Source organism: Prinia subflava, chromosome Z, assembly GCF_021018805.1.
Source record: "Prinia subflava isolate CZ2003 ecotype Zambia chromosome Z, Cam_Psub_1.2, whole genome shotgun sequence".
In the NCBI taxonomy this organism is placed as follows: domain Eukaryota; kingdom Metazoa; phylum Chordata; class Aves; order Passeriformes; family Cisticolidae; genus Prinia; species Prinia subflava.
This window is the reverse complement of record NC_086283.1, coordinates 64595326-64618527: the sequence shown is the minus strand read 5'-3', so window position 1 is coordinate 64618527 and position 23202 is coordinate 64595326. Positions and strand designations below refer to the sequence as shown.

At 43.5% G+C, this 23202-nt stretch overlaps 1 protein-coding gene across 1 annotated transcript in view; it reads left to right on the top strand.

Moving 5' to 3' along the window:
• The first annotated feature begins 1905 nt into the window (after nucleotides 1-1905).
• The window catches only part of SNX30 (sorting nexin family member 30), a 49610-nt gene continuing 28313 nt past the window's right edge, over nucleotides 1906-23202 (top strand). Inside the window, exons 1-2 of the mRNA XM_063421573.1 lie at nucleotides 1906-2216; nucleotides 22192-22380. Coding sequence (XP_063277643.1) covers nucleotides 2055-2216; nucleotides 22192-22380 — 351 coding nt within the window. The 5' untranslated portion in view covers nucleotides 1906-2054. The remainder of the gene's footprint in view (nucleotides 2217-22191; nucleotides 22381-23202) is intronic.

Sequence of the window (23202 nt, the reverse complement as noted above, 5' to 3'; positions counted from 1 at the left end):
TCACTCAGAGCTCCATCTAACTTGGTCTTGTTTTTCAGTGTCATAGTTTGCATTTGCTACCTAAGATATGTATCACTGTTAAACCTAGACTGCTGTCTGTACAAATCTTTGCAGATTTGGTACTCACCAAAATCAGAGGATGAGAGACATCTGTCATCAGTCATTAGGACAGTTAAGGTTACATTGCTTACCCTGTCTGTTTTTTGGTTGTTTTTTTTTTTTTTTAAAGCATGTTGTTATCATAAATTACATTTAAGCGTTGACTTAGTGTCAACAGTTAGCCAGCTTGACTTCACAGCATGCTATGGTGTTGGAATTCTGAAATTTAGCACAACTTTCATAGCCAGAATTTAGGAATATAACCATAATAATCAGTAAGTTTGTAATTTTCCTGTGTAACAGCTCTTCCACTAATGTCTTCGGAACTTTTTCTAACCAGATTTCAGTTTACTTGTTTTCACAGATGCACAGATATTCCTGCATTTTGCATATACTGATCCAGTTAATTATTTGAAAATGTTTCTAAGTATTCTATGTCAGATGAAATGAGTTAAGGGTGACATAGCAGAAACAGGTAACACAGATAATTGTAATTAAAAGTGTAATGAAGAAGGAATATTTCACAGCTACTTTCTCACTGGGGCCTAGCACTTTGTTTGGACTTTTGATCTCTGCTGGAGTTCAAACATTATGTAATATCAACTAGTTATTTATAGCAAGGATTGATTTTTCCCCCATATTTTTCCCTGTGATACACAGCATTTCTTTTTCTAATGACAGTCCTCAGTGTTGTGCTCGCATGCTTTCCTGCTGCGTGGCATCTGCTAGTGACACCTGTAAAATTTAGTAGCTTAACTTTAGGTATTAGTGCTGCCCTCTTGATTTCAATGGCCTGTGCTCCCTAGGAAAAGTAAGTGAAATGTTTACAGCATCCAAGTCTTATCTTGTCACATAACTGTATGTTTATCTTCATATATCTATATGTAGCTGGAACAGATTGTGACAGTCTTATGGTGATACATCACTTTCCCCAGCAGCATGTTACTCTATCATGTGTAATTAGTGCTGAGCAAATTATTTGGAAAAAAGTAATTTATCCACCAGATTTAGCTGCTTTACCTGCTCAGGAAACATCTTAGACCCGACTATGATTTTTCTGCTATTTATTGGTTATTCTGCCATCATGAACACTTTTTCCACGCTGTTAAATGTGGATAGATCACTCAATTTTTGTAATGTCTAATGTCTAACATGCTGTTAGACAGATTTCCATGGATCGTTTCTAGCGGTCCTGATATATCTTTCGGCTCGTTTCAGCATGATTAAACATTCTACAGCAATGTGAGATCTCTCAACGTGAGATCTCTGTGGCAAAAGTAGGCACATGCCATCAGTGAAAGGGTACTCCTATGCAGGCCTTCCGTACAAGACATCTCTCAGTGTATCCGCTTGCGGTGCTCTCCCACCGTGAGGGAGCCCCGGAGGCCGGGCCTTGTCCCTCCACAGCCCGGCTGGGGTCGGTCCCGCACCGCAATCTGCCTATTTACCAATCTCCCTTCCAACATGAGCGTAGTTTGACGACGGCGAGGCTGGAAAAGTCTAAGAGCTGGATTGCTTTTCTGGCACTTAATCCGCCGTTCGACAGCGTGCGGCGACACTGCCGCAGTCCGGGGTCGCCGTCGGGGCCGCTCGGTGGCGCGGTGCCTCCCCCGGCTCGGCCCGGCCCGCCGGGGCCTCCGCAACTGCTGATGCCTCCCCCGGCCGCCTCTGGCTGCCCGGGGCGGTGTCTGCGCTCCCGCCGCCGGGCCGGGCCGGGCGGGGCGGGGCGGCAGGTGGCGCGGTCGTCCCTTTCGAAAGGGGCGGGCGGTGGCGCAGGCGGATGCTGCCCTCGCTCCTCCTCCTCCGTCGTCGTCGCCGCAGCCGCCGCCTTCTGCGCCTCTTCGTATCACAGTGGTGGCGGGTAGGCTCTGGCCGCGGCCCCGCAGCTTCTCGCCGAGGCGGCGCGGCCTCCGCTCCCTCCCTCCTTGCCTCGGTCGCTGCCCGGCCTCGGCGCGATGTCGGGCGGCGCGGCGAGCGCCCCTAAGCCCCTCCCGTCCTCCGGGCCCAAGTCGCTGCGGGAGATGCCGCATCCCCTGGCTACGTCCAGCAGCGAGGAGATGGGGCCGGCGCTCACCCCCAGCCCCGACCTGCTCCTGCCCCGCAGCATCGCCGACAAGGTATGGCCTGGGGAAAGGGGGCGCGGCGTTTGAGGGGACCTCTGGTGTTGAAGGAGAGCGGGGAGAAGGACTCTGTGTATTTTCTGACACATCCCTTTTCCCGGCTTCGTCTCCCCGTGGGGAGACGAAGCCCTGGGCGCTTCTGACATCCATTGCGAGAGCCCAGAGCGGCTCCGGTGGGAGATGGCATCGTGTCCCGTGCTGCGAGGGACCGGCCGGGGCACTGGTGGTCGCGCCGTCACAGGAGGGTTGCAAGCGGCAGTGTTTTATTTACTGCATCTGCCTGTGGCTCCTACCATCTACAGATAGGTGTAATTTTTTCAGGCATTGCTGCAGTTCCTTTGCTGTCTCCTTCCTGCCGCCCTCACAGGGAAGGCTTGGAGCTGGCATTGTTTCCTTATCATCAGCTTATCTGTGATTGTCCTTTCCAGGCTGAACTCCTGCTCACTTCTTCCCAGCACTAATACAGACAGGGTGCTCTGCAGGAGTATCTGTGTCTGTTTTCCCTTCCCTAGCTCTGACATATGTTCACAGGACACTAGCGAATTCTGTGAAGTGCCTTCCCTGTGCTTATAATTCGGTAGTGGCAGTACAGCACTGCTGATACATTAGCTACACCTGCAAGGACTTGGCATCTGTGGAGACAAGTCTTTCTGAAATTTTTAAGGTAGGGTTTCCTAGGAGCAAGAGCTGCAAGGGATGATGTGGGCTCAAAAGCAGTTCTGGTGTAGCTGGTTTGGGCGTACAAGGTGTTGCTGAGTTGCTGTTGGCAAAAAGTGCTTCTATGTCCTGGGAAATGTGGAGCTGCTTCTGGGTAGGATGGATCCCCTGAGCTCCAAAAGCCTTGAGGCTGTCAGCAATATTTGGCCCAATACATTCCCATGCCACAGGAGAATGAGTCAAGGTAGCCTGGCCTCTTCCATATTTCACCATCTGCTCTGTGCAGCTGTGATGTAGGTATTCAACACTTCTTCCTGCCCATGTAAGGAATCCTCTTCTTGAACATTTGCCCACTGTTGCTCTAGTGAGAAGCAAGGCTTACCTTCTCTTCAAGAGCTTAGGCCTTCATCTGACAAATTAGTCAGTTGATGACCTGCTGAGAAAAGGGTATGTGACTAAGGCGGGCTAGGAATTGTGGAGGTTTTTGTCTGTGATAGATGGCTTAATCATGTAACTAGATTGTTCTCCAGCAAACCTGCAGGAATAGGAATTGACAACTGCCTTCACAAATCTTGCAGCTGAAGAGCTGCAGCTGTTAGCCCGGTCCCTCCACACTGCTGTATAGCTGGTGAGAAGCAGTGTTCTGAGGAATATCTCACACCCTATAATGTCATTCCTCAATTATATTAAAGAACTTCTTTGCTTTTGGAGTGCAAGGAAATTTCTCTCTGCTTTACTGCTTTGAGGTTTTGAGAAGTGTATCAGTATTCCTCATAACCTCAGAGCAGAAATAACTCTAGCTTCAGGCTGTGGTCAGCTAACTTCTTATAAGTAGGGAGGTTCTTTCCCAATTTTTCCACAAGAAATAGAAATTAAATCCACCTTCCTGTACCCTGTATGTAGTACCATTCTGTTCTAGACACTTGGCAGCATAGAAGTACTCTAAAAGGCAGAGCAAAAGTGGTTGTGGTGAGGTTTAGACTTGAGAGCAGTTCAATGCTTGACCTGGAAATGCCATTAGGCTACTATCCTTGCAGAATAAAAGGATATCCAATAGGAAGAAAATATATTTTTTTCCTTCTAGCTGAATTAGCACAAAAAGCGATGTCTTATCCTCCTGATGGAAGATCAACAGCTCTCCTGTGTAATAGATGTCCCTTCTTCAGCTAAATATTTCACACACTGGCAAGAAAAAAAAATTGGTAACTTCTTTCCAACCTCAGAAAAATATTCAATAAACAGGTTTTCCTAGCTTTAAGGCAATGCTTGCACTGTGTATTGAGTAGTCTTCAGAGGGAGTATGGTAAGTGGAAGTAAACAGGTAAAACCACTTTTTGAGTGGTTTATATGTCTCAGTCTCAGAATCATGGAATGGTTTGGTTGGAAGGGAGCTCAAAGATGGTCTTGTTCAACCTCCATGCTGTGGACAGGGATACCTCTCACTAGACCAGGTTGCTCAGAGCTCCATCCAGCCTGCCCTTGAACGCTTCCAGTGTTAATCTTAAAAATCTTAATCTCTGGTGATGTATTATTGATCTTTTGAGAGATTGGCTCACCAGTCAACGAATGTGCTGAATAACTTCAATATTTGAGTGACAAAGGGAGGTCAGCATTCAAGTCTGACTTAGGCTTAAAGCTCTGCATTTGTTATTTATTGGTTCTTGAGTAGGAGCTATCCTAGTCTTCTCTCTGGCCTTTTGGAAGAGTCTGGTGGGTATTGGAACTACAGAGATTTTGGTCCAAGTCTCCTGTTTTAAAGTGTCTTTGAGTCAGATTCTTTAAGGACAACTGTCCATATCCAGACCTGTACTAGGATAGCCCTTTGGGAAGAGGGCTAGTGGCAATAGCTGGCCCATCACCATGAAGTGAATAATTTGCTTCTTCTGCATTCCTCATGTTTTCTCTCAGCAAATTCTTCCTAAAATCTGCTGCAAGCTACGTGTACCTAAGACTGAAATCCTCTGAGTGAAGAAAGTTCAGAAGTAAAGGGAGGTTTTCTGCCCATAAAGTGCTTCAATTTTTATTGCCACTGATGTATAGCATAGAAGTGGCCGAACCTCTGCCATTACTGCTTTGTATTCTTTAAAGCATAATTTTTCTTAATTTTTTTTTTGATCCCTTGAGTAAGAGCACTGCTTTATCCTGAGTCAGAGAAACCTGGGGGACAGGACCACCAGTCTGTATGTCTCCTTTTGGATTTTGATTCACATATGGGAATAATGTAGTACTTTAGATCCTGTGTAACTTTAAAGTCTCATAAACCTTAGGTTGCTGCTCGAGTGGCTAATGTTACTAGAGCAGTAGGTCATCGGAAAGGGATGGAAAATCTTTTGTGCTGTTTACTGAGGCCGTCTAAGTAGACTAAGTCTCAAGTTTTCTGAATCTTAGGAAGAGGGCTGCGGAACTTTCGTTATCTGAAGTAGTGTCTTCATACTGGCTTGTAGTGGACAATAGTTTTAGGAATCAGGACACCTTGATTTTTGACAGCATCTTGCCTCTTAAATGAAAAGGACGTCTTAGCTAAGTACTTGACTTTCACTGTGGTGCTGCAGGAAACATGAAACACTTGAGTTGTAGATTCTTGTTTCTAAAGCATTTGTATATTGGCTCTGTGTTTCTGTAATGATCCTTCTGTTTGTCTGAAGTCTAATTGTGTAAAACATTGTCTTGACGCCTGACCACCATGAGTGTCTTTGAATTTATTCTCCCTTCACCCTTGCTAGTGTTCAGATAAGGAGAAGCTAAGACTGAACCTGAGTGCTACCATATTCGTTGTGTTTTGAGTTTTTTTTCCTTTTATTTGGTTGGGGTTTTTTTAACGTCAGGTGAGAGGAGAAACATGCAGAAGAAATGCCTCAAGTTGCATGGCAGGCTTAGTTGTAGAGTTAGTTGTAAAACTGAGGTCTTGCTGGTTTAACATTTGAAACACATACAAGGTAAATGAAATCTTGTTTTTGGAGCAGATCAACTGTTGAGGAGGGCAAGACAAATGGGGAAGTGTCTGGATTTCTCTCTGCCTTTTACTTTTTAAAAAAGAAGGAAGTTCTGCTTGCACATGACTACTTGACTCCAGTTCACAAGTTTGTCATTTTTGATAAAAAATCTACTCTGTGCACCAGGACAAACGCTCTGACAACGGGAAGAAAAGCAGTATTAATAGGTTACTGAGTTTAGAGCAGAGGTGAGAAGTAGATGATATTTTGCTGTGTGAAGGCTTGGATTCAGCCCCATGAGACTGTGCAGATTTAACAGGCTGCTGCTAAGATTTGGAAATGACAGGCTGTGCAGAGTTAGAAAGGAAGTGTTCTGTATGGCTTAGTTCCACTGTCATCTAGCTGTGGTCCTTCTAGACTTGTATTGTCTAAGCGTATCTTCCTGACATGGTGGTGTTAGCTATTCTTGCTATGGTCTGCTTTGAGACTGGCAGCTATCTGATAAGAGTCCTGATTCACATCACTGGTTTCTTGCCAAGGACTCCAAAAACTTTTCATATCCCATCTCTCTGAGGACTCAGACTTGCTTGTCCTTTTTCAGACGTTTCTGACTGCTGTTACTGTACTTGTGTCCAGCTACCTGTAACTTTCTCAGCTTTTCTTCCAGGAAACTCTGCATCCCTTGCGTTTGCCTCTGTTAACTTTGTACAGCTGATGGAAGCTTCAAGGCTGTTTTACAGGTAGTGTTTTGAGCAGATACCAGAGCTGAGGTGGAATACCAGGCTTGCGGTGAATACCTTGAATTTTCTAGTTCATGGAGGTGGACTTTAAAACTCCCACTGCAAACTTCTGGTTACTAACTGAAAACTATTGTTTGCATACTCCTCTGCTTCCAAGTTACCACTCCGGTGAATTCCTAGACTTCTTATTAGCACCTGATCAAATATAAATACTTGATATTTGCTGGAGTGCTGTTACATAGCACTTACGCTGAGAGGGAGCCTGGCACCTCTCCAACTCCAAAAAATATACTGAGAGTCTGAAGCTGTACTTCCAGCCTCCTTGGTTGATATTTTATAATTGTTGCTCTTAACTTTATCCACCCACAGATGAAACCAATTTGCAGTATAATCTGAAAACTTAAAATAGATCTGCCTGAGCTTCTACAAACTTCTTTCTCTGACTAGATGAGAACTTAGACCGGCACCATGTATTGTTCTTAAAGGAAACTGGAGGTAAATTCTCAGTTGTGGGAGAGACTGAAGACTGCAGAAAGTCAGACTGAAGGTGGGGAACTTGGGGAGACAATGTCAGTATGCATGGGTTGATCTCTGTTCCTATCCAGGATGCAAAAATGACAGTCACAGGGAAGTTGAGGCTGGAAGGCACTTCTGCATATTGTCACATCCAACCTCTTCACTCAGATAGACCAGGATGCTGTGAAGATGTTTATTGAACAGCTCTCTGGGCATCCTGTTCCTGAATCCAGTCATTCACAAAGTAAATTCTTTCTCATCTTTCTCATGTTTAAGTGAAACTTCCAGTATTTCAGTTTTCACTAAAAAGAGTCTGTCACTTCCTTCTGTACACCCTTCCATCAAATTGATATCCTTATTGATAAGATTCCCTGAGCATTATTATCTCCATTATTATCTGTTTGCCTTCGTTGTCTTGAGGCATGTTGTTGGCTCTTGGTCAACTTTTCCATCAGTATCTGTGGTTTTGGGGTTTTTTTCATTCCCTATGGCAAACTGCTTTTCAGTCAATCAGCCTCCAGCACACACTGCTGCATGGGGCTGCTCCTGGCAGGAGCAGGACTTTGCATTTCTCATACTGAATTTTTTGAGGTATCCCACAGGCCATTTCTCCAGCCTGCTGGGGACAGCACAAGCTGTCTGATCAAGCATTCTATACAGTTGTTGACTGTCAGTACCCTTGCTGAGGATGTTCCATCATTTAGGTCCTTAATGAAGGTGTTAAAACAGTATTGACCCTAATACTCTCTGCTGATGTACACCATTTGGAATTTATGGGATCACAATGCTTTGAGCCCAGCAGTTCAGGCAGTTTTCAGCCCACTTTGCTGTATATCTGTCTACCTTGTGCCTCATCAGATTGTCTAGGACTGTGTCATGAGAAATGTTTTTGAAAGTCCTCTTAAACTTGAAATTAACCATGTTAAAGTTCTTATGCACACCAGTCCAGTGATATCTTCATAGCAGGTAGGCATTGGGTTACTTAAGCATGAGTTAGCTTAAGTCCTTGCTAACTTCTCATCACCGTGTGCTTTGTGTGTTTAGAAGTGGTTTCTAATATTTGCTTAACCCTTTTCCAGGGATTGAGGTGAAGTTGACTGTCCTGCAGTTCCCTGTATCCTTTTTGAAGATAGCAGTGAACCATGTTTCTTAAGCCAGAAAGCTTCTAGGTACAGACAGTTGTCTGCCACATGCTTCCTAAGTAGGCCATCAGTTCTCAAAGGCTGAGCTTCGTTGTCATCTTGTTTAAAGGAATTGCTGTCTCTTCTCCTGTTGCACTGTGTGTGTGCATGTCAGCCAGCTCTTTCCAGTCTTGTTATTAAAAGATCTTCCTTAAACCTAGCGTGGCTTTCAGCTTGTCACCACTGTTCTACCTACAGTCAAGCTACTGGCTGAATCCAGTTTCCTGTCTTTCATTATAGTGGTAACTAGAGCTGCTTTGTGGAGCTATTTTATCTCTCAAAGTTGTAATACCATTTGGATAGATTAGTACTACAGTGTCCTACTGAAAAGTTGTGCTTGTCTTCTTTTTTTTTTCCTTGTAGCTACTCTGAGGTTTGATGGTGTAGAAGAAAACTATAACAGTACACTGCTGCTCTTACATTTGCCTTCACTTGTAGAAATGGGGAAGGGGACTTTCGTGGAATCTTACACCATACATGCTTTAGTACTGTTGTAAAACTCAGTGGTCTCTATGAAACATAAATACAGCGAATTTCTTGAATTGGCAATTCACTTTTTTGATCAAGATGAAGGATAACTAGAAAGTCAGAACAAACATTTGCATCAGCATAAGTATCTTGGTACCATTACTTTTTCAATCTCTTCTCGTAAAGCTAAACATAGCTTCTACTGTATAACAGTATTATTACTTTGTGGTTCTTTCTTCAACTTATAGGAGGGTTTGGGTGTATACTTTGAGGTTGAATTCAGTGTTACACAGCTTTCATAATCTTTTCAGCAGTATTACTTCATACATAATGAGACAGAGTATTGAAAACAGATATTCACAGCATATATAGAGGAACTTGGTTCTTCAGATGGGTTTCCGAAGGGTGAGTCTTGGCAATAATTTGTCAGCCATGGTGGAAAAAGTTATGCTTGATGGTCAGAAGGAATCCTCAGAGCTGCCTGTGCTGGAGTGCCTTAAACTTACCCAAGTAGCTGAATGCCTCCTGAGCTCATTCACGAATAGAAAGGGCTGACCACTTTGGTAACAAAGTTCTCTTATTACAGTTGTATGGGAACCTCCTCCTACTATCAGTGCCTCAGGCACTGTAATTAATGGTGGGAGGGGCAGAGAATAAAGCACAAAGGTGTGCTATTGACACACTTCTCTGGGAGTCCTCACTTCCTAGACTAATGTGCAAACTGTTGTCCTGCACGTGAATCTGTGTAGGTGTCTTCTAGCATTGTGGTGTACTCTTGTGGTATCTTAAACAGATGGTCTGGCTGTCACATGAGCCAGTCTGCTCCTGCTCTGAGTTGAGAGACTGGTCTCTGTAAAGTAGGTCAGGAGACAAGGCAGACAGCTCTTTGGTGCAGTCGACTTGGTGCCACTGCAAGAAAACCTACTTGACACACCTGAAATGCATGTTTGAGATTGTAGTTTGCATATGCTTTCAGTCTGCAGAAGACTTTTAATAAGGCAATTAAAAATGGCATTTTATCTTGTGTATTTCTCAGAAATAGCTTTGCTCAGGCTTGTTCTCTGCCGACCATGAGCAAGATCTTAAATGCTGAGCTATACTGACTCTTTAGGATTTTGAGTTGATTGCCTGGGCCTGGGTGCCAGTGCAGCTGAGATTTCAAAGTTCTTGTGGCTGGGGAAAACTGCTTGCATCACTAGGATGTAATGGTGAAAAAAGATCTGAACTCCACCGTGGCATCTACAACTGTGAAATAAAATCTGTGTTAAGTTACTCTTAGTGAATTTTTGAAAAACAAGGGGAAACTCTTTCTTTACAGTTACTAAGGACAGCAAGGTAGCTACTAACACTACTGCAATTATCAATTGAAGATGGAAAAAAAATCTAGTAAGCTGCAAATATTTTAATGAGCATTCCAGTTCCAGTGCAGCTTAAATGGCCTTCAAAAAGGGCAAGAAGGGAGACCCAGAGGGAACTACTGACTACTCGGCTTCACCTCAGTCCCTGGAAGGGTGATGTAACAATGAATTCTGATAACCATCTTTATCCACAGAGAAGATGAGACGGCGATCAGAAGTAGTCAGCATGGATTCACTAAAAGTAAATCATGCTTGACCAACCTGATTGATTGCCTGCTGTGAAGGAGCAGCTAGCTGTTGGATGGATGAGGGAAGAGCAGTGAGTATTGTCTTCAGCAAGGCTTCCAGCACTGTCTCTTAAAGCATCCTCATAGGCAAACTCAAGAAGACTGGACTGAATGGGCGGAAAGGGAGGTGGATTGAGAACTGGCTGAACAGCAGATCCCAGACTCATAATCAGTGGCACAGGCTCTTGTTGGAGGCCTGTCCATGGTGGTGTCCCCCAAGGTTCAGTAGCAGGCCCAGTCTTGTTCAACTTACCCATCAATGACTTGGGTGAAGGGGCAGAGGCCTCCTCAGCAATTTCTCTGACAACACAAAGCTGGGAGGAGTGGCCGATACCCCAGAGGGCTGTGCAGCCCTTCAGAAGGGCCTCAAGAGGCTGGAGAGATGGGCAGAGGGGAACCTTCTGAAATTCAGCACAGGCACATGCAGAGCACAGGCTGGGCTCTGATCTGCTGGGAAGCAGCTCCACAGAGAAGGAGCTGGGGTCTGGTGGACAGCAAGCTGTCCATGAGCCAGCAGTGCCCTGGTGGCCAAGAAGGCCGGTGACATCCTGGGCTGCATTATGAGGAGCAGTGCCAGCAGGCTGAGGGAGGTGATCCTGGCCCTCTACTCTGCCCTGGTGAGGCCTCCCCTGGAATGCTGTGTCCAGTTCTGGGCTCCTCAGTGCAAGATAGACATGGACATGGAGCTGTGGAGTAGGTCCAGTGGAGGGCAACAGAGAGGATTAAGGCACTGGGGCATCTCTCTTAGTGAGGAAAGGCTCATGGACCTCGGGCTTGTCAGCGTTGAGAAGAGACAGCTGAGAGGATCTCATCAATGCTTGAGTATCTGAAGGGAGAGTGTCAAGAGGATGGACCAGGCTCCTCCCAGTGATGCCAAGCAATAGGACAAAGGCCAATGAGCACACAGATGCACAAAAGTTCCAGTTAAATATGAGGAAGAACTTCACTGTGTGAGAGATGGAATGTTAAACAGGCTGCTCAGAGAGGTTGTGTGGTCTCACTCACTAGAGATATTCAAGAACTGTCTGGGTGCCATGTGCAATATGCTCTTGGTTAATTATGCTTGAGCAGGGAAGTTGGGTCAGATGACCCAATGTGATCCCTTCCAGCCTTATCTATTCTGCGATTCTGTGTTTTGACAGATGAATTTATGGGACAATTTCTACTTCATAGTGGGTGGGTCCAGAGGTGGAAAGAGATGTCGCCTTCATCTGTAGGTTAATTTACAATACCAGAACTGTTGTTCTCCACCAGATATTTCACTGAAATCAAGAGGTATCTATCAGAGTAAACACTTAGGTCATACTGGTTAGTGGCACTAGCTGAAACAGTGCTGGAAATTGAGACAATAATCCAAAGTTCATACAACAGACATGGAAAGAGTTTAGCTAAGATCAGATTGGTCCTGAAAGCATAAATCCTGTTAGAAAGCATTATTGTCTTAGAGCCACATTCAGAGCTTCTATACTGCCACTTCTGTGAAGTGATATGCAGTAGGTAAGATGCTACTTTGTAAGTGAAAGTGGTGGTGTGTATAACCCCTAAAGATGGGTTTCTACTTTGTTGTTTCAAGTATCTTGGTTCAAGACAAGTATTACACAGCTACTACACAAGTGTGTGGGACCAAAGACATGGCAAAAATGTGTAGTGCTCTGATTTGCAGGAAGACGTGTAGAATGTAAAATGTAAACTTGCTTCTAGATCATGCCTCAAATTATGGAGAGCAGACCTTACTGTGAGAGTGACAACCTCGCTTCCTGTCTTGGAGTGATCAATAGTATTACTGGTGCAGTGGTCTATAGTGTTACTAGTGATGGGAAGCTTACAGCACTGAAGGACGTGCTGAAGAACGTGATTATCAATCTGTGCTTTGACTTCACACTGGATTTAAGTCTGAAAAAGCTCTCCTATCTTAAAATTTCTCTGTGTAGTTTACCTTCACTTTTTCAGTAAGCTTGAATGATTGTGTGTGTTCCTTGAAAAGGAATGTGTTGTGCACAGGTGTTGCTCAGAGGCAGAGAAGTCTCCACCCCATCACTGGGGCAGATGGTGTTAGCAGCAGGCACTTTCAGCTAACTCTGTGGTGAAAGCACTGGTGTCTGGGAATGGTAAGTGATAGATTACCTGGATGATAGAAAGCCATGATTTTCTGGGTTGAACTGTCACCTTTGCTTCAGCTTTTCAGGTGCTAGTATAAGGCAAATTGAGTGAAAACTTTGAGTACTGACAAGATGAAGTTGTGGGGTTTGGATTGTTGCCCAGAAAATCCGTGGACATTTTTAATCAATGCCATTTATTGCAAGTGATCATCTTGACCTCTTCACAATTTGTATGCTGACTTCCAGTGCGCTAGCTAGCCTTGTCCTGGATCAGTATACTTCACTTGAAGCCACGTGTGTAACTTTTATATACCTTCGTGGCTGTGATAAGTCTAAACCATTAACTAAAAGATGTTTCTCTAGATTGAATAGTCTGTAGATCTCAATGTAGTCATGGTATGACACTGACCCAATGCTAGGCACCCACAAAAGCTGTTTGCTCACCTTCCCCTGCCACAGTGTGCAGTGGAGAGAAAGAAAAGTTAATGAAGGGTTCATGAGTTGAGATAAGGACTGGGAGAAAACACTCCAAGGGCAAAAGCAGCTCAACTGAAGTTGCAAAGTGAATTTATGAGTAACAGAATCAGAGGATGATAATGAGAAGTAAAGTAAGCCCTTAAAATACCTTTTTCCCCCTAGGCCCTCCTTCATTCCCACCAACAGCAGAGGGAGACAGTGCATGGGGGTTTTGGTCAGCTCATCACTGAGATTGTCTTCCGCTGCTCCAGGAGAGGAGTCCTTCCCCTGTGAGTCCGTGGGGTCCCTCCCATGGGAGCAGTTCTCCGTGAACTTCTCCGGCGTGGGTCCACTCTCACAAGCAGCAGCCAAACTGCACCTGCTGCAAACATGAGACCCTGCCACGGACAGACAGTCCTCTCAAAACTGCAGTGCCATGGGTTTCCACAGGGTACAGTCCTCCAAGGACAGGCTGCTCCAGCCTGGAACAGGGGCCCTCTTGCTTCACTGGCTCTCCCACTGGATCACAGCCTCCTTCAGGCATCCACCTGCTCCAGTGTGGGCATCTTCCCCACAGATCTCTGCATCCCCTGTGGATCTCCATGGGCTGCAGGGGCACAGCTGCTTCACTGTGGTCTCACCATGGCCTCACCACGGCCTGCAGAGGAATCTCGGCTCTGGCACCTGGAGCACCTCCTGCCCCTCCTTCGGCACTGACCTTGGTGTCTCCGTGTGGTTTCCCTCACATTTTCTCACCTCCTCCTCTTCTCTGACTAGAATAAAAATTGTGAGCCCTTTGTTTTGACTTTCTTCTTAAATGTGTTATCAGAAAGGTATTACCAGCCTCTCTAATTTTGGCCAGCAGCATGTCCATCTTCAGAGCCATCAGAGATTGATTCTGTTAGATTCTGTGGAAACTTACAGCAGCTTCTCACAGAAACCACCTCTGTGGACCCCCTGCTACCAGAAACCAGGCTGTGCAAAACCAATACACAACTCCATCAATCTCTATAGATAGTTTTCTTACTGTGAGGAAATACTGTGTGGCTGCTTTTCTTCAGTTTTTCTCCTCAAAACAGGGACTGAAGCAGTTATGCTGTGTGGGTTTTCATTTAGGATTGTGTTTTCTTTTTCTTTTAACCGATAAGCATTTTGTTTATTTTAATCCCTTCAAGAGCAAATGCCTTTCTGCTGGAAAATGTCTTGTATATCAGCAGATGTGGTAGAGGGATATTGCTTAAATTGCACCTGCATGAAGTAATTATGAGACCTTCTCCAAGAATACACGCTTCCAGCTCTCCAAGGGCTTGAGATGTAAACATGAATTCTCCCCTCTAAGTATCTTTGCCTCTGGCCTCTATTACTTGCACAGTGATACCTTGTCAGTCTGACTTGCTCTCATAAAATCTTCACTGGTCCATGTCAGAAGAGCTAATGCAACTCATGTGAAGCAGAAGAGGGACCCACATCGTAGTGTATGCATATTCTTTCTTTCTTAAATGAAATATTCACCAGGATACTACAGTGCTTTCTGGCCCTCTTATCTCTTTCCCTCCTATTTCTTCTTTGTTTCTCCTCAATCGTTTGCATCTGTTCACATTAAAAAACCCAGGCATATTACTGTTTGCTCTCAAAAGCCAAATTAAGTTTGTGACATTGGGTACCTAGATAACAGATGTAGCTAAACCTACTTCCAGAGAGTGAACAGAAAAATCCAAATTTCTACATGGTGTGTCTACAGAGCTTTAACACAAAACTGTATGTTTCTAGGAGAAGGCAGTTTAGTTTGGACAAGCTTAATAAACTGTTCCATCTGTAATCAGATATAAATCTGGTTTCTTGGATTGGGAATTATTCCTAGTCATATGCAGGATTCAGGTTTTCCTGCTCATGGTCTGAAATCCTGGCTGCTGCTTTGGTATTTAGAAGGTCAGCACTCAGCTTCTGAAAATGAAGCTTTAAACAAAACATGAGGCATGTTAGACTTGTTTGTTAATGAGGTGCTCTTTAACATGTTGAAATGGTTTGTGGTGTTTTTGTGCACACAACTGCAGAATCCATATAACAAACAATATTACTGGAACAAAATCCTTGCATACAGAGCTAGAGGTCATAAATTCTGTTCTTTTCTAAATGCTTCTGCCATTTGGAGGCCTTAGAGCTTTGAAGATAGACTGGAATTGGTGCCTGTTGGATGCTACTGAGAACTGTAGAAAGAGGAAAGAACCTCTAGCTCTTTTAAAGGAGCATCCAAGTCTGCCCAAATCTTAAACTCTCTTGCTTTCACTCTTGCATCAGGTCATAAGCACTTTTATACTACTTTCTGTAGCTTAAACGCAACTAAACTAATCATGCTGAACAGTTGTCATCCTGGCAGTTTGCTTAGGAAGACAGATGCAGCCTTCTGCAAGGATTCAAGTGCTCTAAAAGCAGATAGGAGAGCTAACCTTTTATCTAGAACTTCTTATTTCAAGAGAATAGCTCTTCCTGTGGATGTGTTAAAATACCTCTTGATTTTACTACAGTAAGGAAGCTATGGCAATCCTGCAGTTACTCCTTGCACTTTTTCCTGTCCAGAGGATTTGGGGGTGTACATGTCAGCTTCATGGTAGTTAATAAGTTCAAAGCATGTATTACACCTTTATATATTGCCTAATTAATGTCTGCTGTAAATAATAACCCATTTCATCTTTGAGGTGCCTGCCTTCCAAAGGCATTTGGCCTTTCATGCACAAAGGAGCCCAGTAACGTGGCTTATTACTAGTATTGAAAGTCTTGTTTTAACTCTTGTGAAACATCTGTAAGATACCACTCCCATTCCTGATTTTCAGAGTCTAACCTGAACCACAATTAGGTTTAGAGTGGTATTTACACAGTTCCCCTTCCAGACTAGGGAAAGTAGCCAGCTTCTTATAGACTGTGAGGAGACAGACTTACAGGCAAACTGTATGAACACATAGTCTGATGTGGCACTTGATACTTTCTTTTGACACTTGCCTTTGTCCTGCTGTACAGGGATGCTGAAACTAAGCTGTATTGTAGCTGAGTCCCTAAAGACTTTAGCAACAGATGTTGCTGATAGCTTATAGCTCTTGCTGAAAATGCTTTTTGCCAGAATGTTTCTTGTTCTGTTTAGCTTAACTGTGATGACTTATGGGAAGACAAACCACAAATTAAAATAATCCATCCTATGAAATTTGGCTGTTAACCTTAGAAACGAGGTGAGAATCCTGTGACCTACATGAGAAGGCTTGAAAAATGCTTGTGTCAACCATGTGATTGACACAAGCTCTATGAAGCTTGTTTCAGTGTTTCTTTCTCTGTCCAGCTGACATGCAAAGAAGCACTATTCCAAGTATGATACCAGCAAGAATGCTCCCAGGCCTTGTGTGGTGCCAAACTGCAGGCCATCACAATTAGCTGTTGCATCTTAAATTCTTATTTTTTTGAGGGATGCTGAGAAGTGTGTCTCTAGGCAGCTCTGACCTACAGAACAGAAATAGTAGTCCAAAAGATGAACACCAGAGCAAAGTCACCAGACTGGGGGCTTGGCAGCATACTGTACTTGGACACCTATTTAAAATATTCTGTGAGCAAGTTGATCTAGTCTTTATCTAGTGGATTTTTGGTTAGATGGGCAAAATATCAGTTGTAGTGCTGAAACTTTAGAGATGAGGCATGGCCCTGTTAAACTTGAGGCTTTCTACCTGACCCTGCAGAGCCCACAGACTTGGTTCATACTACTGTTCATATCTAAGAAGTTTAAATTTGTCTTGGATCCTCAGCAGAGTCAGTATAGTACAGTGTTCCTCCTCTACTGACACATTTTAAGGTAAGAGCAAGAGGGATTCCTTCTGATTTGTACTTACTCTTTATTGCTCTTAAAATGGCCTCAACCGTAGTCTGATTTTAGATTATTATTGTAATGGAAATCACTGACCTCTTTGCAAAGTATCATCTTGTTCCTTGTGAGTACATCCACATAAACTGTACCATCCCTTCCCATTCCTGGAGAAGGATATCAGGAGCTGGAACACATAACCACTTAAGCCTTTTACAGGAGGGTAGGTCTAGACCAGAAATTGGTTATCACAGTTCTTCAGTTCTTGTCAAACAACAACTGAGCACTGCCTTATTTGTGAAGAGACAAGAACCTCTAATAAGCAAAATCTGATGCTGCTACCTGATAGAGAATGAAACTGAACATACATAAAGAGGAAGTAAATGCATTTTCTTCCCTTGTTCTGTGTCTAGCTGGCATTGGATAATAGTCTTGCGTAGACTGAAATTTCACTAAACGGATGCATAGTGGAGGCCTTCTAATAGAATAGTGTGCACAGTTGAGCTGATCTAGGTGTACAGGAGGATGGAGAAGTGCATTTTCTTTCTAGATGGAGCTGACCTGTGCAAAAATCACTTGCATTTAAAACTTGCAGGGATGTGACAAGGACTGTCGTGAACTGCTCCGTGAAAGCCAAGTTCATGTAAGCTTTTATAATGCCTTTGGGAATGTTTCTGTCTAAACCACTTCAGTTTTCCACTCACTGGCTGCTATTCTCCTCTAACTTACTGTCATGTACTGAAGGTATGGAGATAAGAGAGCTCCAAGACCCAGCAATAATTGTCTGCTTAACATGACCCTGTCATTGTGTCTCTGTGAAATGAATGGCAAAAAAGCAATGGAACACCTTGAAATAGAAGGAGAAAATGTAGAGCTCTCTGAATTCTGGAAGTGAAGCAATGAGGTTCTAGGAGGAGTATAGGCCTGGCTCTCAGGTTCCTAAGTTAGACAGGGGTATTTAGGGTTAAGTGTGCCTCTTGCCTCTAAACAGCAACATTTCTAAATGTCTCTTACTGTCACACAATACTTGTTGAATGGGGGCAGTAGGCACACAGCATCACATGGGTTCAGGGTAACCCTTTCCAGAGGTGAGTTTATGTGTGTTTGGAAGACCTGGCTGAACCACACCTTCCACTTCTTCGTAGAATGCTGCTTTGAGAACAAAGCTATCTGGTTAAGCTGAACACTTGCTCAGGCAGGATAGGTGAAAATTAACATTCATCTTCTGGAAACTGTAATATTAACTAATTGCTTGTAATTCAGCAGAAGACTACATGGTCTTCACAATAAAACAATACCTACAGAAATTTAGACCCTCAAGGGTTGAGACCCACATGCTTTCTCTGGCATACTACTCTGTGAGGGGGAGGCTGTGGTCCACAAGACTGAACACTGAGCTCCTGAGGTTTCTGCTTTATGTGGATCCAAACTGCTCTGTAAATGCAGTTGTGGAAAATCTCCTGGGAGAAGATGACAACAGTTGAAAACTTCCCAACTTGTTTTGAATCTCACATGCAGAGTTCAAGTTTTAAAAAATCAGTTGAATTTAATGTTTGGATGAAGTGAACCTCTTGGTGGATTTAATATCTGTGTCTAGGCAGGCTGATTAGTCAAGGTGTTTGGGGAACATGAGTTAGCAAACTCATGCTCAAAAGTTGCTAATGTGAAGCAGCCTTACCGGATAGCAGCCTTACCGGATAGCAGCCTGCATAGTTGTCAGGGTGCATTTCCAACACAGCAGTTAGTTCCTATTTGCCTGGCACTGTAGGATACCAAACGTGTGCTGCTAAAATCATGTGACTTCTGTACCACAAATTGAGGAGTCTTGAGGAATTCTAGGAACTTCACAGAAATGCTTGAGGAGCCTGCCCTTGTGGTTGTTTTACAACTGTATATAAGAACCGGTTTTACAACTGTATACAAGAACCAGCTCATGAACCTGAAAGTCTGAATGTCACACTATATCTACAGTAGGTTTTGATCCAGGCCTTGGTTCACCTGACCTGCTTCAACAGCTATGAGACTGTCCTGAGGCAGTGGGGAACAGAGGCTAAGGATCTTTGCTCTTTACTTTAGAAAAAGCTTTGAAGCAGAAAAATCTTTATGGATGCTTGCTAAGTGAAGACAAAACATGTCCTCCACTCCACCTTGCCTGGCCAACCAGAAGCAGCCTGCCCTTCTCTCTGCTGTAGGACTGCTCAGCTTTATGACAGACTGACTATTGTGAGACAGGTACTTTGACAAAAGGCTTTGTAAGCAGTAGGTACCGGCAGTGGCTTGGACTGTGCTGGTCTCTAATAATGCAGAGAGGTACTTAAAACATGAATGGGCAGCTACTTGGTGTATTGAAGGTGAAGCTGATGCATGAGCCAATGGCACTGAAGTCAGACACACCTTGCCAGCTTGTTCACGTAAAACAGATAATACTAACCAGTATTATGGGTATGGTAGTTATACCAACAGGTAGAAGCAGGTGGCTGCATATCTCCTTTCCCACTGGGCTCTGCAGGACACACTCCTCTTTCTGTGGTAAAAGCAGACTAAGACAAATGATGCAGTATTGTTTCCCAGAGTGAAAAAAAATCCCCGAAGTCTCATCAAAGAAAGGTGGTGTATTTAACATGACAGAGAGGTGCTCTGCTGGTAGGATTACAGCCAGAGGTAACTTGCTGTCATACTTCAAAGCCTGCCTTTTTCTAGCAATAGCATAGGACTTCAGCTAAACTGATCCTGCCTACTGTTAAATGAGGGCTCAGCAGCCATATGTGTTGTTTCTGGTGCACTTAGTTAGGAGGCTCCACCCATTCAGGAGGAGAAATAGTTAGCTTCTAACTTGGCTTTCATCTTCTGAAAAGTAGGCAAGTAGCAGGGTATGATGCCAGCTCTCTCTGCCAGGGGAGGATCCTGCAGAAGAGTCAGTATAGTACAGTAACACATCATCTCTCCTTTCCCCACCAGCACATCTAGCAGCTCTCCTGATCTGAAACATTGCTGGTATAGAAGCTTGATGTAGATCTAGAGTGTTTCACCAAGACAGAACTATTAACAGTCTTTAACACTCGAGACATTCCGCAGGGCCCATGACTGCAAGAACATGCTCAAGGGCAGTGAGGCAGATTCAAACCTTCACAGACTTCTGTCCTGCTTCAAATGTGCAAGGCATACTCATATGATATTGTTACTTCTCAAGAGAATTGATGAAGAAAGTGCTAACTTCATGCAACTGGCTGTAAGCTCCATCTTTGGTTTTCTCTAGATTCTCATATTTTAAGCAGATTCCATCATAATCTTTAAGCTTTCTTTTGGATGAGTTTTCTTACAAGCTTTTGAGATCTCCTGTGAAACCAGGCTTAAACTATTTCTGCAAGTTAATTGTCTTACTGGAAGCTTAGAATATGACTGGCTGCAATTCTGGCACAACTTGTATGTTAATGCTTATTGCATATGGGCAGTATGAGCTGTCTTTTCCTTTGGAAACAGAAACAGATTTGTCTCCAGCTACTGTGCTGTCCCAGGGTTTGCTTTGCTCTTTACTCTGCTCAGCCAAATTCTCTTGTCTAGCTCAACTGCAGATTTTCTGAAGCCATGGCCTGTTGTTAACCTTATCCTGTCCACTGCTTGTTCTGTTTGTGTAATTTCGACACAAGTTCTTATCTACTGATTTATTGTGCCATTGCTTCCTCCTGTTGCATGTGTTCCTCCTATGCTGAGTTTGAGCCAGATGCTTCTGTAGTTTGAGGTGTCTACCTCATGTCTGAGCAGGAAGCTGTGCCTTGCTCCTCCTGCTCTTTTGCCCTCTTGACAGCATTTGAGTGGCTTCTTTCCCATCTTGCTCACCTGCCAGTTAAATCTGAAGCCATATTTGTTGGCAGCCTCTTCTGTACATTAGCTGAGACAATGTGTCTAACCTCTCTGTTAATAGAAAATAGTTTAGGTCACCCCTTTCCCAAATTGTCTAGGCTAAACAATTATTTTCTCTACTGCATAAGGCAGCCCTCAAGTGAATAGCAGTACTGCCACAGTTCTGCACTACGGCAGCAGACAGATGGCTCTCTATGAAATCCCATGATTTCCCATGATGGGTTTGTGACAATGACTGGTAGGAATTCAGCTGTGTTTTTAGCCATTATCTAAAGCTGACCTTCGTAAGTAACTTTATCTCGAAGCTCTTGCCTGTGATTCTGTACCTTTGGCTAAAGGAGCACTGATGACCAGAGGGAGTCTCTCACCCACATGTGATTGCTTTGCTAAGATGGTATGTTTTGTCTAGCCACTTACAGTTGTGTGAAGTTTCATCTAAGAAGTAATTGTATAACTAGAACACTTCCAGTTAATGTGATGCTCAGCTGTAGAAATGTTTCTCTGTTTAGCAGCAAGGGCACTCTCTGGACAAATCTGTCTCTCTGCTGCTATTAAAATGATGCAAATATAAAAAACTTCCTGCCTTCTCTGAAAAGAAGAGCCGTGGATACTTAGGACTTCCTATGTACAACTTGTCACACACTATAAGCTCCCTCTGCTACAAAACCAGAGCAAAGAACATGTTAATTTGCTGTGATATATGCGCAAGTGCAAAAACTGTTAGGGAGTAGTTGGTTTGTATTGAAGTGTGAGATTTGAAGGTGTGTGGATGTACCAAGTTAGCTATAAAGTTGTTTTGTTCTTTTTCTTTTTTCCCCTGCTGCTACCTCAGTTTCAAGGAATTGCAGACTTGCTTCTGTGGTTTTCTATCCAAAATGGCCACTTATTGGATCTTTGAGCCTCTGTCTGCTTTAGGCACTGGATGACACTCCTAGACTTAGGAGAATGGGAGCAAGGACCTCTCCAAGGAAGGAGTAGTGTTTGCATTTGCTTTAGGACTCCAACACGGAGATGTGCCTAGACCCTTGAACAGGAGAGTATGATCTATGACTGTTCCGTAATGTAGTGATGGCAATTCAGACTCTAGGCGCTGACAGTGTATGGAAGGTAATGGACTGGATGGGAGGCCTCTGATGAAAGTTGTGTTCCTTCCTCCACTGTAAGAGTCTCCAGAGGTGAAAGCTGACTGCATTCCAGACAACTGAACTGTTGCCACTTCGCCTGAAACCTGTCTTATAAGCAGGTCTCTTGATTTGCCTAGCTGTTTTGTTTTCAGTCTAGGCTGGCTCAGTCTCACCAGGAACTGTTGATTCAGCAGCACTCTTCTTCCTTACGAATAGGAAGCAGGTTGTGCTGTACTTAGGGGAAATATAGTGATAATGTGCTTTCTCCTCAGCTTAATGCTCAAAGACATCAGGGTGTTGCCCAGGTGTCCTGGAAAAGGGTTATCCTTGGAAGTGCTGGAACAAACAACCCTTGTAATACATCAAAGAAGCTTGTCTGTGGTGTCTTTGAAAATACTGTGCTTTACCTTGAATCTGTTAATTTCCTTTTTTTTTTCTTCTTCTAATACAGGATCTCAGTTTGCCCAATGGCACACCTGTGGACACTTCTAGCCCAGCCTCCTCCTCATCTCTTCTCAACAGACTGCAGCTGGATGATGACTTGGATGTGGAAACTAGAGACCTCTTTGTTACTGTTGATGATCCCAAAAAACACGTGTGCACAATGGAGACATATATCACATACAGGGTTACAACAAAGGTACAAAGCAATATTCTCTTTCCTAGTTCTTCCTTCTTTGTGGAATAACTTTAGGGCATGTTCTGGATATTCATGTCTTGCACTGTGTTTTCGTATCTTAAGGACAAGAATTTAGTGTCTTTTAGTACCTTGTGAATGTGTTGAAATGACTTCTCTTAGCAGAACTGTTACTTCAGAGTCTGAAATTATGGAAAAATATTTTGACATGTCAACCTAGACTTATTTTTTTGTCTCTGATTCCTAAATAGAACTGTTTGTAAACTTGCAAGGCCAGTTTCTTTCATTAACTTCACAGTTTGTTACTTAGGTAATCTGACACTCAGTTGGTTTGAGTTCCCTTAAGGGGAATTTGCCTTGTTACTGGTTCACTGTTAATCGTCTCACTTTTTGTGTCTATCCTTTTCTGAAATGCTTTAAGCTTTTAAGTTGCTGGAAGTGTTTACTACATTTCTTCTGTTATCCACTAAAATCATAGTCTTTATCCTCAGCTTTCATGCAGTTGCTGGTTCAGATAGCTCTACAGCTGATAATAAAATGAAGTAGCCTAAGAATGCTGCTGCCGACCAAAAGAGCACCTGTTGTAATTCAATCATTAATGTAATCTACATATATTAATATGAAAAGTGATCTGAAAAGTTCACCACATTCACAACTGAAAAGTTGATTCCTCCTAATTATCTCTTTCTCATTATAGTGAGCTCCTAGGTGATGTTGACATCTGCTTTGGACACTTACCTAAGTGGTAAGTGCCCAAAGTAGTTACCTAAGACAAAAGGCACTCAACTAACTTTATTAGTAATATACTTGATACACTTGTCCAGA